The sequence below is a fragment of the Zeus faber genome (genome assembly GCF_960531495.2).
Source record: "Zeus faber genome assembly, chromosome: 5".
Lineage (NCBI taxonomy): Eukaryota > Metazoa > Chordata > Actinopteri > Zeiformes > Zeidae > Zeus > Zeus faber.
This window is the reverse complement of record NC_137192.1, coordinates 15,660,683-15,678,468: the sequence shown is the minus strand read 5'-3', so window position 1 is coordinate 15,678,468 and position 17,786 is coordinate 15,660,683. Positions and strand designations below refer to the sequence as shown.

General features: G+C 44.2%; 3 protein-coding genes across 9 annotated transcripts in view; 1 reads left to right on the top strand and 2 right to left on the bottom strand.

Moving 5' to 3' along the window:
• The first annotated feature begins 369 nt into the window (after window positions 1-369).
• On the top strand, window positions 370-8,683 carry edem1 (ER degradation enhancer, mannosidase alpha-like 1). Of its 3 annotated transcripts, none has more exons than XM_080001442.1 (12): window positions 370-857; window positions 1,954-2,026; window positions 4,054-4,157; window positions 4,461-4,632; window positions 4,787-4,970; window positions 5,113-5,287; window positions 5,377-5,497; window positions 5,608-5,778; window positions 6,089-6,162; window positions 6,243-6,339; window positions 6,425-6,607; window positions 7,153-8,683. In XM_080001442.1, exons 1-12 carry the CDS (start codon window positions 376-378, stop codon window positions 7,210-7,212), a joined length of 1,896 nt encoding a protein of 631 aa, XP_079857568.1. In that variant the 5' UTR covers window positions 370-375; the 3' UTR covers window positions 7,213-8,683. The 3 variants fall into 3 exon arrangements, with proteins under 3 accessions (XP_079857568.1, XP_079857567.1, XP_079857566.1); XM_080001441.1 differs by having other exon boundaries at window positions 7,145-8,683; XM_080001440.1 differs by having other exon boundaries at window positions 6,425-6,634; window positions 7,145-8,683.
• A 1,602-nt stretch (window positions 8,684-10,285) lies between these two features.
• On the bottom strand, window positions 10,286-14,198 carry gnat1 (guanine nucleotide binding protein (G protein), alpha transducing activity polypeptide 1; the record flags this gene model as incomplete). Its single annotated transcript, XM_080000617.1, has 8 exons — window positions 10,286-10,476; window positions 10,557-10,710; window positions 10,824-10,953; window positions 11,034-11,162; window positions 11,259-11,416; window positions 11,530-11,671; window positions 12,951-12,993; window positions 14,093-14,198. The coding sequence occupies 8 exons, from the start codon at window positions 14,196-14,198 to the stop codon at window positions 10,286-10,288; spliced, it is 1,053 nt and encodes a 350-aa protein (XP_079856743.1).
• A 934-nt stretch (window positions 14,199-15,132) lies between these two features.
• Window positions 15,133-17,786, bottom strand: part of LOC307230314 (semaphorin-3F-like) — a 49,460-nt gene continuing 46,806 nt past the window's right edge. For 4 of the 5 annotated variants that reach the window (XM_080000611.1, XM_080000610.1, XM_080000613.1 and 1 more), the window contains one exon: window positions 15,133-17,633. In XM_080000611.1, the coding sequence (XP_079856737.1) occupies window positions 17,187-17,633 (447 nt within the window). In that variant the 3' untranslated portion in view covers window positions 15,133-17,186. The remainder of the gene's footprint in view (window positions 17,634-17,786) is intronic. The other variant, XR_013844160.1, reaches the window with a different exon arrangement.

The window sequence follows — 17,786 nt, the reverse complement described above, 5'->3', positions numbered from 1 at the left end:
ACCCGGTATAGCCACGGGCACCACTGTCTCCGTCGTCGCGGATGCGCCGCTGTGCCTCCTGCTTGCGGCTCTTCGCCATTGGCGCGTTGCACTCGGCTGCCTGACAGCTGACAGGCGCGAGGCACGCCACGCTACCCAAACTGGACGCGGCCGCTCGATTGACACACGCTCCGACCAATCACAGAGCCACGCGGGCCGCTAGAGGACGCGACGTCATGCCTGCGCAGCCACTCGCGTTTCACGCCGTTGCGCTGCCCAGTTTGTTGACATGAAGCGCACCGCGACGGCGGCTGTTAGCGAGAGCCGGTTGAACGCGCGTCCGCTCGACGGTTTCCGAGCCTGAATTATGAATTTTAAGAACGACCCGAGGCAAAGATGCAATGGAGGTCGATAGTAGTCGGTCTGGTCGTGTTGAGGCTGTCTCTCAGCTGCGTGCTGTGGCTGGCCTTCGGGCCGGGACCCGACGTCAGCTGGGGCTTTAACTTCCCTCTCAAGTTTCATTTGCACAAGTTGGATCTGGCCTTATTCAAGGCGGAAACGGGAGAAAGCGCGTCCAAGAGTAATTCGTGGTCCAGGCCGACCCACGGCCATCGATATGAGCAGTCGCCGAGCTCCGACTGTCCCCCCAAGATCGGAGAGGACTCTCTGCAGAGATCCTACCTGAGCTTCTTCGACGGCAACCGGGACGAGTACGTGAAGCGGTACAGCTCCTTCCCGCACACACTGAGGGCGAAGATGAAGGGCATGGCCAAAGACATGTTCTACTTTGGATACGACAACTACATGAAATATGCCTTTCCCGAGGACGAGCTCAACCCTATAGACTGTGAAGGCCGGGGGCCCGATGTTCTCAACCCGTGAGTACCTGACCCTAAACCCTAAATCCATATAACCCTGACCTAGCCCAGCTAACCCTAACCCTGACCAAACCTCGCTAATCCCAACCCTGACCTTGTCCACCCTAACTAACCCGAACAAACAGTTCCTAACTACCACTGACCGACCCCAACCAACCTTAATTAACCCCGGCCCTGACGACCCTAATTAACCCTAGCACTGACAACCCTAACTAACCCTAACTAACCATACCCGACTAACGCTAACCTTGACTACCCAAACTAACCCTAACCAACAGTACCTAACTACCTCTGACCAACCCTGACAAACAACAACCAACCCTAACCCTATCCCTGACAGCCCTAACTACCCCTAACAACCCTGACCCTGTATCTTCTACTTCACCTACCGACCATAACCCACCCTAACTAACCCCTGAATAACCCTGATTTAAAATAATCTCTTGATTGTTTTCACAGGTTAGCCTTTGTTTATAAAGCTTTGTCTTTGTTCTACGTCCTCACCTATTAAATGTATCTGTTTTTTTTGTTTCATTTTTAACTTCTTTTTAGCGTGTTGGATTGTTTCTTAGGCTTTTTCGACTTTATTGGCTTTTTTTATTAGGTCTTACCTTTTGTTTTTTATCGCCACTTTGTTTTTATTTATTTTCCATTTTGTGTCTTTTTATGCCACTTACCTGTTTGTGAATCACTTTGACGGTGTGTGTGTTAAAGTGGTAATTAAATCAAGCTTTACTTACGAACTAACTAACTAACCCTAAACCTAACTTGGTATCCAGCCTCACAAATTGTCTGAGAACTAACCAGGCACCACAGACATGGTTGCGAAAGCTTCTTAACTGTCTTACACGCCTAGAATGTATTTGCATAAAGGGAAACGGGAACTTAGTCGTAAACAAATTAGACGTTGTGTCATTCCAGTGGGGTTCATTCTAAGTCCCAGTTTTCCTGTGAAACCGTGCACCAGAACAGTTAAAGAATGAATTGCTCTTCATGTAAATCCATTGTGGTGCACGGCAGTATGCATTGTTATGTATCACTGTTACTGTCCTCAGGCCCGGTTGCCACTGAGCCTGTGTCACTGCTGTCATTTCAGGTCAAACATCAACATAAATGATGTATTGGGAAACTACTCCTTGACATTGATTGACACCCTAGACACATTACTGGTAATCTGCCTCACACTGGGCCTCAATTTCCTATTTCTAATGATGAATATTTTAATACAGGCTGTTGCTGAAAAAAGGTTTGGTCAACTTAAGCATTTTTTCATTGTGAAGGATATTTGCTGCTACACAGAGTTAATATATTGAAATAATAATAATGTCTCCATCTTCACCCGTTCTTGATTTCAAACAACGACAAAACATGTCAAAAGTTTGTTTGTTGTTTTGTGCCATTAGCTGAGTTTTCTAGTTCAACCCCCTTTTGAATTTTAATCTTCAAGGCTATTCTGTTGCTGTGTGATTGTCCCACACCTTAATTTGTTGTTCATGAAAAGTCTGGTGTACTGTCATAGGGTTTAAAAAAAAAAAAAAAAAAGTAGTTAAATATTATCTGAAATGAAGGCGCTAATGGTTTGCACCTGCGCCACCAACACCGAAATGTTGAACACACTTATCAGCCTGACTCAGTTTCTTCAGCACTCTGAAGACTCAGTAAGCATATAAGATAATTTCCAAGACACCATCATGGCGTCTTAGTCTAATGGAGCCGTCTACCACAGCTCCCATTCCTGCCCATCCTGCTTGGGCTGCTGGTGTGGACCACACTCACGCCTGAGCTACACCAGAGCCCTCCAGAGCGGCCAGTGGACATGACCCCCGGGAAGCCTCCGGGTGCCGTTAACACCGGTTGGATTTCCAATCAGAGAAGAATTTGAAGGCTTTGAGAGAGCTAGGATCCCCACTCATCTACTTTCCTTCCACAACGAGAGCGTTTGAAGCAGGTTCTCCCACTGCTGCACAATCTCCGCTACTTCCTCCCAGAATCGCGATTCTGGGAGGAAGTAGCGGAGATTGGGTAGCAGAGTAGCAGAGTAGCAGAGCTCCATTCAGTTTATTGACTAAAAATAGCAGGCGTCGAGAGGGTCCCTGAAGATTTTTATTTTTATTTTTATTTTTTTATCCAGTCAGCATGACTATAGTCATCTCTTTATGTTCCTGCTGGGACCCATGTCAGCTTCTCATGGAAAGGTCACGCTGGGTTTGCCACAAATGTCTACAGAGATGGTTCCATGGACTCAAAGTAGATCCAGTGCATTACAAGAGACACCTGTCTGCCACCCCCCACCCCCACCCCCCCGCACTCCGCGGTCCTTCCAAAGAGAACTGGACTTGTATGAACAGGCAAGACAAAGTGAACTCCCTTGCCTCATTGAGGAATGTATATGGTCACTCAGAAGCCTGACTCACCTTACAGTATGTACAGGTATGACCTGTTGGTTGAGATTGGCTGATGCGCGTATTCAAGATTTCAGTGCTGCCTGCCACATAATGTTCAGGGGGAAGCTTTTAGAGCCCTAAATGACTCCGCTTATGGTGATTTGATGCTAATTATAATGACAAAACTAACATCACAACGCAGTCTGATTTGGCTTTGTAGAGGGAGTGTGTAGGAGTGACAGTGATGCTTATTGTGACGCAACCACACCCTTTGATTTGTTTACTGCTGTATCAAATGATGTTGCAAAAATATCAAAATATAACATTGCAAACTGAGATGTTTTTATTTCTGTGGTATAACTGTTTCCTTTTATTTTTTTTTAATCATGACATTTTTTTAAATAATTTTTTTTTAATTATTCCTGCCGAGGGACACGAGATTTTATTATACTACATCATGAAATGTTTGAACTGATAATGAAATCACCCATGACCTGTTTTGCCAAGGCTGTTTTTCTTTTCAGGCACATTATTATTATTATTATTATTATTATTATCATTATTATTATTATTATTATTATTTCAAACACTACAGTAGCAACACTGGGGCTAGATGTCTTTATATTGTGCCTGCAAAACGGCTTACTTTTATGAACAAAAGAAAAATACAATTCTAACTAAACTGAAAGGCAATTTAACAGTGATTGACATTATAAAAAATCTGGATATTATATGGTTTTGTTTATTGAAGGCGAAAATTTGTCTTTAAAATTCATGACTCTTATTTTCTTTCACTCTGTTTTCTCTTCCAGGTGCTCGGCAACGTGTCAGAATTCCAAAGAGCTGTCAAGCTCGTTATAGAGACTGTTTCTTTTGACAAGGACTCGACCGTGCAAGTTTTTGAGGCGAACATCAGGTACAATCGTTTTTCATAAAAAATGCCCTTTTGTGTTTGACAGAAGGGTGCCAATGCAAACGGCCTTTCTTGCTGTGAATAACATGGCACTGCCAATATTAGATAAACTATATAGAATGACATTTTTAGTTTGAGTGCTGACCATGTCATAACCACCTTTTTAATGTATTGAGTTTCACTTGACTACATGCACCAAACAAGCTAACGTCTCGCATTTGTAATTGGTTTCCTTTTTCCAAACAAGGCCCGAAGAGATTTGATTGTGACCCCAAGCCCTTTGTTACATTTCTCAATTATTTCAAGGATCTTGGGAAGCCTGATCTCGGCTCACATTCTTCTGACCGACCCAAAGCATCCCTTCGGCAAGGTGGGCCTGGAAGGTTATGACAATGAGCTGCTTCATTTGGCCCACGACCTGGCCGTCCGCCTGCTGCCTGCCTTTGAGAACACCAGCACGGGCATTCCTTACCCCAGGGTGAGAAAGACCGGCTTTTGGTTTATTCTAATAGAAGGAATGGGTATGAAAGGAAATGTTCTGCTTTCAAGCTTATGATACTGTAGTCCTATCCCAACTACCAGCAGAAGGCCTTATGTGCTTCCTAACATTTTAATTTCGAATCATATTCCAGGTTAACTTAAAAAGCGGAGTCCCTCCCGATAGCATCAATGAGACCTGCACGGCTGGAGCCGGCTCCCTCTTGGTGGAGTTTGGGATACTGAGCCGTTTGATAGGAGACTCCACATTTGAGTGGGTGGCAAGACGTGCTGTCAGAGCATTATGGAGCCTAAGAAGCAACGAGACTGGCCTATTGGGTGAGCACAGCAATTTGATTTTGCGCCCTCATATTTTCAGTCATTTCAAAGCACAATACAGCGGCCATTTTATATGTTAATAACAATGTTTTATCTCTTTTTCTCATTTTCGCCTTCTAATATTTTGACACAAACCTTTTAGGAAATATTGTGAACATCCAAACAGGCCAGTGGGTTGGCAAGCAAAGTGGTCTTGGTGCCGGTATGGACTCCTTCTATGAGTACCTCCTCAAATCCTACATTCTGTTCGGTGAGAAAGAAGACTACAGGATGTTCCAGGCTTCTTACGAAAGCATACAAAACCACCTGAGACGGGGGTGAGCCCTAAACCAAAAGAAACCTGGTGTTGATTGAAGCACACTCTGTATTGCGCAGCAGTTAAACCCTCTCCTGCGTTCCTACCTAGGAGAGAGGCGTGTAATGAAGGAGAGGGCGACCCACCTCTCTATGTCAACGTGAACATGTTCAGTGGCCAGATAATGAACACCTGGATTGACTCCCTTCAGGCCTTTTTCCCGGGACTCCAGGTCAGTCTTTTGGATTTCATTTGTAAGAGCTTTCAACACGAAGGTCGTTTACTGCGGATGGGGCTTGTGCTGTGTATCAAACCGAAGGCAATTTCGCTTTCTGTCCTTAGGTGCTGAATGGTGACATCGAGAATGCCATTTGCCTCCATGCCTTTTACTATTCCATCTGGAAACGCTTTGGGGCTTTGCCCGAGAGATACAACTGGCAGCTGCAGGCTCCCGATGTGCTCTTCTACCCCCTTAGGCCGGAACTGGTGGAGTCCACCTACCTGCTGTATCAGGTCGAATAGCGATGCTCCGCCTTTTCCATGCCAAAGACCCTCAATTGGACAGTATTAAGCCACAGAGGATTTGTATTAGATATGATTTAGACTTCCATACCTGTCTGTACAGTAGTTGGGGAGTTAACAGCATCAGGCATTATTGTACATTCTTTAATGGCACTAGTGTTTTACAATTTAAATAATAGTGGAGTTTAACTCATCAATCATTTTGTGAGGTCCCCGGGGACCTGATGCAGACGTACAGCAGAGACGGATCACTCGATAGTTTCCAGTCATTTTGACCGTTTTGCGCCTTCTCTTCCATCAGGCGACCAAAAATCCTTTCTATTTGCATGTTGGAATGGATATTCTGCAAAGCCTTGAGAAAAATGCCAAAGTTCGGTATGTATGACACCATCCTACTTCAATGTCTAAAGACAGTTTGTTTGCGCAGGTGTTAAGCTGAGCGTTGTTATTTGCAGATGTGGGTACGCCACTCTCCACCACGTTGTAGACAAGTCCAAAGAGGATCGAATGGAGAGTTTCTTCCTCAGCGAGACCTGCAAATACCTTTATCTGGTACGTTCAATTTGTACTCATTCGCGTAGAGCTCTGTATTTGCTCAACACGTACAAATAAGGTGACACGTCTTTCTCTTTTGCAGCTGTTTGACGATGACAACGCACTACATCAATCAGAGAACAAGTACATCTTCACTACAGAGGGCCATGTCGTGCCGATAGACAGACGCTTTAGAGAAAAGCAGTGGGACGACCTGTTCCCCTGCGAGGAAGGAGCGCTGGCCGAGAAGGAGCCTGACAAGTGGTCCACCAGGAACACCAGCAATGTAAGACCTTCATCCTCCCTTCTAGAGGTTGGTTGATCATCATCCGTTCAACTTCACATGACATTTTGATGTTTCCGAAAAATAAATGGACCAAATAGCAATTTGGTCCATTTTTGGTTGCGATGATGAAATGTAAATCAGCAGTCACTGTCCCCCCAGTGAGGGCGAATTGGAATTCTGCACGATCGTTATGCGTAGTTGAAATAACCTATTCATACCGTTTTTACACCAATGTTAGTTTGTATACCCGGGTTGGTTTTTTTTGTTTTGTTTTTTTAAACATGGGTAAACCCCCTAAAAATGGCCGTTTGACGCCTTTCCCATTGCCAATGGACAAGTATGCCTTTCTATTTTTTCTTGTGTGTCACATTCAACATCACAAACACCGCTGAAACATGGGAGTGGCGAGTCTTTTGTCCCGGGAATGAAACCTCGGTGTAACCTTTCCCAGTAATGACAGATGTAAGCGGCGGTTACCGGGTTTTCCGTGCAGTGGGAAAAGGGGTGTTACAGTCTCCCTTCCTTCTTCTCTTGAAGTGTGACAGGATCCCAGAGGAGCGACGCTACACTCTGCCGCTGAAGAGCGTGTACATGAGGCAGATTGACGACATGGTGGGGCTGTTCTGAGTGCGCGGGAAAAGAAAGACCTGGACGCCAGCGCCTCTGGGTCCTCACTCGCCACTCAAAGGGCAGACACAGGCAGTCCAGGAGGGATGCACGGCTCTTATTGTCGCGCTGCTCAGGACCAAGGTAGACGACGATGCCGTTTGAGGAAAGGACAAAGATTGTAGTTTATGTGATTAATTCATTTGTTTTACTTTGCTCTATGATGGGAAAGCAATGACTCACAAGGGGGATAAATAACTTTTAAAATACTTCCCATTTTAGGAGATGGCTGATGGTTGTGTATATGGTTTTAGAAGTGACAAAAGAAAAAAAACAAGTCAGCCACGCATCTGCATATGTGCATATACATATGTGTTAGCTGTGCCATCCACACATTTATCATGTGAAATATACTACTTCACTCCTTGACATCTCGCTATAAATACTGAGTGCCTTACTGCAGCTTATTATCTCTGCAAGAGCCAATTCTTTTTACACAAGGGCTGAACATTTGCACATACTGTCACGGCCTCTGTACTCGATACTCTCATTCTGGTGAAAGTCTTCAAGATTTTGCCTCTAGGAATAATTTTTTTCTTAATTTGGGCTCAAGTATTCCTGAGTTAAAAAAAAAAATAAAAAATAAAACTTGCTTTAACAACCCGACAACACTCCTAGAACCATAAAATATTAAAAAATACAAATGTAATTGACTCACTCAAAAACACACCTCAGTGCATTGTTTGTCTGACAGTTGTGAAATTAAGCAAATGGAGAAAAGAACAAATTTGCAAAGCATGTTTTTGGAAACCTTGTCCAGGTATCAGGGTGTAACATGGTACAGTTGCTGTCTTAAAATGCTTCCTGCTTGTTGGATATTTAAACCAATTTAGAACCATGTGTCGGAGGTGACCAAGCAAAACACACGCATGCACACCTCAGGCCGCCAGTTACTTGATGTCTTACAACGTGAAAATGGATCTACCATTAAAGTATAGGATGACACATGTTACAGTGCCTTAAACTTTTTTTTAAGTACTTCTAGATGTTGCATGTTTAATTACTGAGGCCACTGTTTTTTTTTTTTTTTTTTTTTTTTTTTTTGTTTTGGTTTTGTTTTTTTTGGTTTGTTTGTTAATCTTTTTTACACAATGGGGAATCATTCCACAGAGTATCTAATCAAATAATGTTCGTTTTTCCTCACAACATGAAAGAAAAAGCCATTAAGTGTGTATTTTTATAGATTGATAAGTGTTGTGTTTCTAGCATATGTGATAATATATTTGGATATGTTATCTGTCCTGTGCTACATAGGTTAGTGTGTTCATATTCTTTTCTGATTGTTTTGTGATTTGTTTAATTGGTGTGTCATTTTAATGTTCTTCACGTAATGTTTCAACATTAAATATATTGACTGTAATGTGGTAAGAACTCAGGGTTTAAAGGACAAAAATAAATATTTTTGGTGTATTCCCTTTCATAAACGACTTATTACGAAAACTTGGCCTGCAAGGACTTTTATATTTCTGGGGGACAATGCAATAACATTTGATTTCAGTATTTCCATGTAGCACGGTGCACTTTGCATTGACTTGCCTTGAATTGACTGTTCTCTAGTTTTTCCTCCAGACATAAAGGAGAAGTTGTAACATCCCCTATTTTGTAATTTCTCATGGATGCACAGACACATTTAAACGGATATGTAAGCATTAGGTGATCTAGAGGTAAAGTGACTGTGAAATCAAGCCCAGCCGAGTAGAGTTCCTGCATCTGATTTTGTGTACATGCCAAACATTATTGAACTTTTACACCAAAACAAACCTCCATCGACTTGGTTCCTGCTCAACATGTTTTTTAATGACTTCTGGTCTGGCTGCTGCTGTGAGTTCACGCCCCAATGAATGTGAACAACCGAAGTGTGAGTCCAGTTTCACCATCGCCTCTCAGGTTATCTCAGCTTTAAACTAAACCATACGCATGGGCTGTGGACTTTGAAGCTTGAGCATTTCCTAATATTAGAAAAATATAGAATTTTAATAAATAAATAAAAGAAAGCAAAAAAACAAATAATGAACAAAATATTGCTATGTTGCTTTTTATTTGTTAAAAATGTAAAATTACTGTTTTCTACAGAAGCTTTAATGTGTATATCCAGCTTAACATCCTGGTTTTGTTTCTGTACAGTATACTCAATTTGTTGACAAGGTTTTACAAATTGAAGAATGTAAATTTCACTACACTCAACAGCGGTGCAGATCAACATGGTATCCCCAAGACTTTGACACTTCACTGTCCAATAGAAATTGGTAGAATTATATACAAAATTATATTTTTTCCAACACTATTGCAGAAATATAAGGTTTCTATGTTTCTTTTTTTTTTTTTTTTTGTTCGTTCTTTACCTAAATTGACCTGCCTTTTACCTGCCTAGTCTGTGGCTTTAGTGGTTACCTGATGGCTGCGTCATATACATACTGATGACTTGGAAACTAAACATGTCGTCGTGCGCATACACGTGGTGAGGCCGGCTTGCTTCGCCTTGTTGGCCAGTTACTGGGACACAACGATGTTGCAAATGTCTGATAATTATTTCCATTAGTCAATGTGGGAATAAATGACTTTGTTTTACGGAAGCTTTGGTGTCTTAACTACAGCTTGCATAGCACTGTAATACAGAATTTTTTTTAAAATAGTGTTCCAGACTTTAATGACACTTAAAGCTTAACTAAAAATCAACTTACACAAGACTTTAGCACAGATTATCAACTGGCTTTGGAGCTGTCTTTTGGTTTCATTTGACCTCAAAAGTCTTTGGTCAAAGCTATGATGTCGTTTTTATAAACAAAAATAGATAACAGCATTTGTTTGCACATGGGTATTTGGAGGGACAGTTTCAGTCTTGGTCCTCAATGGATGTCCAGCTTTGTTGAGGAAGACAGGGCTGCAGCAAAACCCTGGAGAGAGGGAGAGAGCAAGAGAGAGGGAAACTGTGTCAGTTCTAACAAGTCCAAAAAGCCAAACAACACGCAGATACTTCTCCACTCACCTATTTAGGAGTTTTAAGTGTGGCGCTTAGAAGAGACCACAGTCTTTGAGGTTCTCCTTGATGATGATGTCGGTTACGGCGTCAAACACAAACTTCACGTTCTCCGTGTCCGTGGCACAGGTCATGTGCGAGTAGATTTCCTTGATGTCTCGGCGCAAGTTGAGGTCCAAGAACTGGACTTTGATGTAGTTACCAGCGTCCTCGTAGGTGTTGGGGCCTTTACGAACGAGATGGGGGAAACGGTCAGTTTGGTCGTTTCAGGTAAAGCTTTAGGCGCGCGCGGTGTGGCGACCTCACCGTCATAATCGGGGAAGCACATGCTGAGGTGGGCCTTCTTGATCTTCTCGACGAACACGTCCTTCTTGTTGAGGAAGAGCACGATGGAGGTGGCGGCAAAGTAGCGGTGGTTGCAGATACTGTTGAACAAGTGCAGGCTCTCGTGCATTCGGTTCTGAAAGGAGGAAGGTGTTGGACTAAGCCGTCTCCCACACAGCGGCCCGACTAGAGACGCTACCGCGGCCATCCGAGGGAAATGGCGTTCGTCCTCGTTATATCTGATCTTACCACTTCGTCGTCCTCCACCAGCACCATGTCGTAGGCGCTCAGAGCAGCGATGAAGATGATACAGGTGACCCCTTCGAAGCAGTGGATCCACTTCTTCCTCTCTGACCGCTGACCGCCCACGTCAAACATCCTACGCGGAGCGGTAAGCGTGTTGAACGTTAAATGAAAACCCAACCCCAGTAGAAGCACCTCGGGGATCATTTTCCTCACCTGAAGTGGAGGTCCTTGAAGGAGAACTGGGTCTCAATAATACCGGTGGTCTTCACCCTTGACCTCAGCACATCCTGCTCGGTGGGAACGTAGCCGGGCAGAACCAGCCTTGCCAGGTCGCTCAGATAGCTGTGAAGAAAGAAATACTCAACAAATGCACGGATTCAATGTCTCTTTTTTTTTTTTTGTTGATATTGTAACGTTCAACGAAATACGATTTCTTACTATCCGGCGGAGTCGTTGAGCTGGTACTCTGAGGCCCGGTCGAAGCACACCTGTATGCCGCTGTCATTCCATAGGCGTATGATGATGTCGGACATCTCCTTGGGCATGGTGCCCTCTTCAATCGTGTCGGCGAGATGCATGAGCTTCCTGGCGTCGTCCTGCATGTGGAACGGACACACACACACACACACACACACACGCACAGGTCATTCGTTTTGAATTTGACACGAGATGGGTCCCATTTGAGTCAAACAACCTCTCAACAGAATACCTGTTGATCTGCGTGGCCGTAGTTGATGTTGAGTGTGTTCATGGCCTTCACGATGGCCATCATGGACTGAAGGGTGTTGCTGTAGATGATGACAATGAACTCCAAGGACTCCTCAAGGGAATAACCATCTTGATGGATAATTCTGTCGAAAGAATTGGGAAAGCTCATGAGCCGCAAGCAAATTTGAACTTCTAATACAGTGGTACCTCGACTTACGACTGCATCTACTTACGACTAATCCAAGATACGAGTAGCGATAGTTGCGAAAATTTGTATCGACTTGCGACCGACTGCTCCAAGATACGACCGTGGAAATTTGTAGTTGGTGGGTCGGCGGCCGGTCAGCAGTCAGTCAGCAGTCAGTCAGCAGCCAGTCAGCAGTCAGTCAGCAGCCAGTCAGCAGCCAGTCAGCCGTCAGTCAGCAGTCAGTCAGCAGTCAGTCAGCAGTCAGTCAGTGGGCGACCTACATCGTGTGTGCACGTAGTTCTTGGCCTATTGATATTTTTGTCATATATACTGTGTTTGTGCTGTGTATTTTGTTTATTTTCACCCTTCATGATGAGTCCTAAGAAGAAGGACGATGGGAAAAAGAAAAGGGCAATGATTCCCATTGAAACTCAGAAGGAAATCATAGAAGAATATGAGCGTGGTGTATATGGGAAAAATTGCTTCGACATACGACTGTTTTAACATTCGACCGTTCTTATAGAACGAATTACAGTCGTAAGTCGAGGTACCACTGTATACCGCTTATTAAGATATTTGACACGTGGTAGATTTCAGTCAAAGATAAATACAAATCCGAAGGCATTTTGTTTTAATGGAGGCTTTTTGGGCTGGGAGTGACTGGATCTGGCGCCGTTTGCATGAAACATGTTCTGTTGGTCTCACGTTTTCGCTTCCGCATTACTTTATTTTATATATATTATATATTAACAGTGAACTGCATAAGATCCGGGGCAACACTGAAGGGTAAGTTTAAACAAAATCCTCAAGGTAACAATTTGGACAACGGTTAAGACCAATAATCACTTATGTTCATGTCTCATTTCATCACTTTACTTTTTGACAGGTTTCACAGTAAATTATTAAGATTTTTTTTATTGCAATTAGCTTTTCTTGAATTGTGCAAGAAATTCTATGTAAATTCGAGTCAATGTGTTACACAATGCTAGGTTGCTATGGTAACCAGGCATATCACGTCTCACCGACCACTTTCTGTTGCTGCTGTAAAGAGCTTGAGTTACACCACGAGCTACGAAGAGCAGTTTAAGGAGTTTAATTCAATCCACTTCAGTACACCCCTTAAATTCGGCAATTTTTCCCCTTGAGTGTTTAATTAAAGATAAATATTCAAGATTTCTAATGCAAGTGGACCATATTTCAGACCCCTGGGTAGAAAGAAAAGTAAAAGATCTTACTTCATCTGTTTGACAATGGTGCTTTTCCCAGATTCTCCAGCGCCTATAAGAAATACACCACAAATGCTACTTGTTAAATTCTATTCACCCCTCTTATAACTCCTATACATATGTACAACATATAAAAGACATCATCGGACAAAAAGAGAAATTCCACTGAAGATTAGTGTAACCCTAAAATTGTCCTCAAGAGGTCAGTTGTTGTTATTGAAGACGACCTCAGATACAACCATAATGCTGCTTATCTAGGACTTATCTCTCTCACTTAGAGATTCATAAGGGGATGAAAAAGGGCACGGTGCTCTATATGCAGGATGTGTACATGTAAATAAGGTTAAATAGGTTAAGATAACACTTTATTGAAAACACAAAAGTTATCAACGGCGTTGGACCCAGGACTGAATGCTTCTGCTTAAAAGTTTGACAACGTCCTCTTTGCCACTTCCGTAAATGCACTCGATGAATCTAACCTTCCTAAAGTGATTTCCAATCATCCTGACACTCTGCTCGTGTGCAGCTCAGGCCGTTGAAAGCATTGACAACCTGGGCTTTCCAATGTGAGTCAGGCTGAGCTGCGTGCTTAAATCCTGTTGGTTGGAATACTGGGTTCAGGATTAAAAGGGGATTGAGGTGAGCGATTACTAAAGTGTCTGATCAAATGCGATGACAGAGGTGATTCATTAAGCTTGTACTTAGGCTCCAAGACACCGTCCTCATCACTATTCTCAGCTGCTTTGGGGAAACACCTGATCCTTAGTGAGGTTACTGCTATTTTAAATTTTTAGTCTTACTGAAACCCAAAGGACGGTAGTCTATATGTGTCATGGCTTCACGGCGATTCAAGTTTTTAAACATAAGCTCAACCGACTTTGGAAATAAAAAATGGAATCATAATTCAAGAAATGAAAAATACATAAGGAAACGATGATGATACGAGTGATGTCCATTGAAAACGGCGTCCAGGACTTAGATGTCCAATTAGATCACGAAGCTGCTTCCGTGAGCCCGATGGAGCCTCGTCAATTTGCACTAATTTTCCACAAATGATCAGACTCGCCACTTGTGCACATTATCACATCCTGACCCCGTGACCCCTGGGTCCCCGGTTCCTCCCGGAGTGAAGTGAAGCGGTGGGATGTTACCTAGCAGAAGCAGCTTGACAGTCCTCGCGTCCAGGTCGGCATCCTCCTTCAGCTTCTTCTCCAGATCCCTGGAGTGCTTCTCCTCGGCGCTCGCTCCGGCCCCCATTCTCGCTTTTCAGGCTTCGGCCCCTGTGTTCGACAACCAAGCGGTGGGAAAAAACGGAAGTGGGTTTCGTGCTGGTCGCCCGCCGCCTGGAGTCGCAGCCGCCAACAACGTAGCCGACGCGTCAACTGCCTCCGACAAACACTGAAGAATGAGCGCGTGTTTTCCCCGTCTTAGGATGGGACGTTGGGCGTCCTCTGGCCACCTGACCAAGGGCGACCAATGGAGCACAAGGACGGGGGAGTCTTGGGGGGGCAGAGTAAGAAGGAGAGAGTGCAGGAGGACGCCGGAGTAGAAGGGATCTAACCTTTATAGGGACTTTGCTGCGCTCAGCGGAAGATGCACATCGGCTCAAGTGCTTATCCGTCTACACTGTTGCTTGCCGCCCCTAAAAGACGAGCGTGACTGGTCAAAGTGTGTAATGAAGAGCGCTGCCCACAAAGTGAGAAAAGGAAATATGGAGTCTGAAGGTTTCCCGCACGACAAAACGGTGTAAAACATTGTTCGGCTGCGTATACGCCGCGCAGGGACCATCGGAGTCAGAACAGTTGCTGGGGCGACGATAAAAGAGAAGAGAATGCTTAAAAATGCCTGTGATCGCACTAGAAGCATCCATGAGTGAGAACAACAGACCCCTGAAAAAAACACTGCAGCGCAATGCTAGCCCATACAACCCCGTGCAGATTGAAGGGTGAGGTTTAAAGTGCTTTAAGAGCTTAATAGTTTCACCTGACAGATCTTATTGACCTCAATCTGAAGTTGGAAGGAGATTCTTTAATCCACTCAGTTTCCATTAATTGTGAGAGAGAGAGAGAGAGAGGGAGAGAGAAAGAGAGTACTGCATATTGCCCAAAACACAGCTATGAGACTTTGGAGATGAGAGTCCTGGAGCCAAGCCTATATCATGCACAACAAAAAAAGACATCTGTTATTATAAAATATAGAGCTTTAATTTATTAGTCAGCAACATCGATGAGGAAGTAAAGATAGTGATTTATACAAGTCATTACAATAACGTCAACTGTGCATTTTTTTTTTGTATCGTACAGAAATTCAACCCACTGACCCAAACTGGAGTTTTCAAAAAAAAACAAAACCAAAAAAACAAACAAAAAACAAAGAAGAAAACAGATGCACATTTTTGTGATTTTGCAAGTGTAACATTTATCAGGGGGAGAAACGGAGTAGAGGAGAGAGAGCGAGAGACAGACGGAGAAAGAGAGATCGCAACTCCCGTCCAAACGACGACGTCTCTCCTCCTTTCCGCATTATTTCTCCCCCATAACGCTGTGGAGCGCATCTTGCTTGCATTGATCATATTTCCATATTCCCACGACAAGAGAGACACACCCACGGACGTCAACGGCAATGTAGCATTTTTTTGGACAAAGTTCCTCTACAAATACTGTACATGCCATGCACACAATGAAAAGTCACCTCCCAAAGAGCGGGTTACATACAGTACAGGTACCTCTTCAGTTTAGGCGGCGATCATCGTCCTAGTGGTTTTTCTCGCTTGAGTTATTTATGTACATTTCTTTCCGCGGGGGGAAGTATTAACAGCGTTCTTTATTCGTAATTCGGTCCGTGGCTCGAGCAGAACCACGCAAGGCGCCGCCCTGACCCTTATCGGACGTTGGGATTCATTCGGAACCAATGGAAGCGGCAACGCTTCGGGTGCAACCGGCACATTCATCGGGATTTAGTTCGACTGCATTTGGAACGACAGGCACAGGCCCTTTAACCATCGGGACCCCCGTCATTCAGGATCCCCGATTTATTATTATTTTTTATTTTTTGCGAAGGAAGGTGCTTTGTCTTTTGTCATGATTTCTACACAAACCGTCACAGACTCACAGGTAGCTGCCCGCTGGAGATGCTCAACGCAAAAAGAGAAAAGAAATGGCAATATCGTTTTTTTCAATTTAGAATCAGTAAAAGACCCCTTTCCTCCCAGAAAAAACAGCTTATCACAAAGACCACGTTTGTCAGGATACAACATTGAGATGTAATATTCAAATATAAACGAAACAAAACAAAAAAAAAAACACATGGCAATCCATTTCCGAAGATGTTGGACCGGTAGCGGAACTGTCTCCTTGAAGGGCGGCACGGCTGGGCCGCTCAGAACTCCAGTTTGTGGAAGAGGAATTTTCGGAGACCCTCGAGAGATTCTGGATCCCTCTCGACCGAAGTATCGATTTCAACGGCGCTCCCCGCAGGGAGCCTTTCACGTGGCAGCGCCAGCACCAGCTGCCGTCCATTTGCGCGTCTTTTTGCCTTTGCGTGTCGCGAGAAATGCATTTTTTTTCTCTTCTCTCGCCGCCTTGTTGACCATGTCTCACAGTAAAAAGGATCGTACAACATAGATAAGGTTTTGGAGTAGGAGTTTCGGGAAGATTGATCGGACCGGAGTTCGGACTTCCGACTCGGAGACTAAATGCCGCCAGCAGTAAAATGATCCAACATGGAAGCCAGTGAGAAAAAATCTTGGAGAATGTGTTTTTCGATCGGTCCTTTCTCAAATGTGGATCCGCCTCCGTGTGTCCCGCATGTGTATCATTGCTGTTCCTCAAAAATGATAAAACGAAACGAAAAAAAATTGTTATAACGACACATCGTATTAAACAATAACAAGAACAACAATAACTTTATAACAACAAATTTTGCACAGATTTACCTATTCACAAAAACAGTTTTTTTTTTCCTAGTTAAGTACAAAGAAGTACTATTTACAACCTACAATAAATACTGTGTATATGTCCCAAAAGTTACATAGAACCTGTTTACGGTTTGTAGTTGCTGCTTTTGGTTGTAGTATTTCTCAAGTCCTCTGTTATAATTCCTTTTTCTTCTATCGCTTGACCAAAGTCTTTCCCCTGTTGGAGGGTTTGTGCAGTAGGGAAAGTGTTTGGGAGGTGGTGAGAAAGGGAAGCGGGGGCGTTTGGGAAGGCTTGTCTATGACTAACGTGTAATGTGTGTCAAAGCTCCTCATGTCCCCGCCGGAGTCGTTTCCTCCTCGTGATGCCGGCGGTTGCGGGGCTTCTTCTGCTCCTTCAGCTCCTTCAGGCCCTTGGCCTTGTTGGGCCCCGGCACGGTGTCTGTCCCCACGTTGCCGCCCTCCTGCTGCCAGTAGTCCTGGCAGTACTGGTTGATCAGCCCCATCTCCGGCTGGCTCAGGATGGTCAGCAGATCCTTGTACTGGCCAGCGCTGGGAGTCCAGGCGCTGGACTGCAGCGGCGGCAGCGCCGGGCTGCCCGTCTCCACCAGGACGTTGTTGACCGTGCGGCTGGTGAGGACGACCAGCTGCAGTTTGACCAGCGTGTGTTTGAAGTTCTTCTCCGTGGACGTGCACTGGTAGATGCCGCTGTCGGAAGACTGTAAGGATCGAATGAGAAGACCTTGTTCTGTCTTCAGGATGCGGCCCTCCGAGCGGATCTGGAAGGGGTGGCACGGCAAAATGAAAAAGGTCTTTGGTGCTTCCTTAAGTATTTACTGTGTGTATACACACGCACACGCAAATACACACATAAACGACTTTGTCCTGCACCCCCGTGACTCGGAAAAGACACTTTTGGTATTTGTTTATAC

What these genes read in the sequence shown, in the direction of transcription:
- edem1 (XM_080001440.1), top strand. Translation starts at nt 376, where the DNA reads ATGCAATGGAGGTCGATAGTAGTCGGTCTGGTCGTGTTGAGGCTGTCT. An exon ending in GTTTTTGAGGCGAACATCAG is followed by an intron (nt 4,158 to 4,460) that starts GTACAATCGTTT and finishes AATTATTTCAAG; the next exon opens with GATCTTGGGAAGCCTGATCT. An exon ending in CAAAACCACCTGAGACGGGG is followed by an intron (nt 5,288 to 5,376) that starts GTGAGCCCTAAA and finishes GTTCCTACCTAG; the next exon opens with GAGAGAGGCGTGTAATGAAG.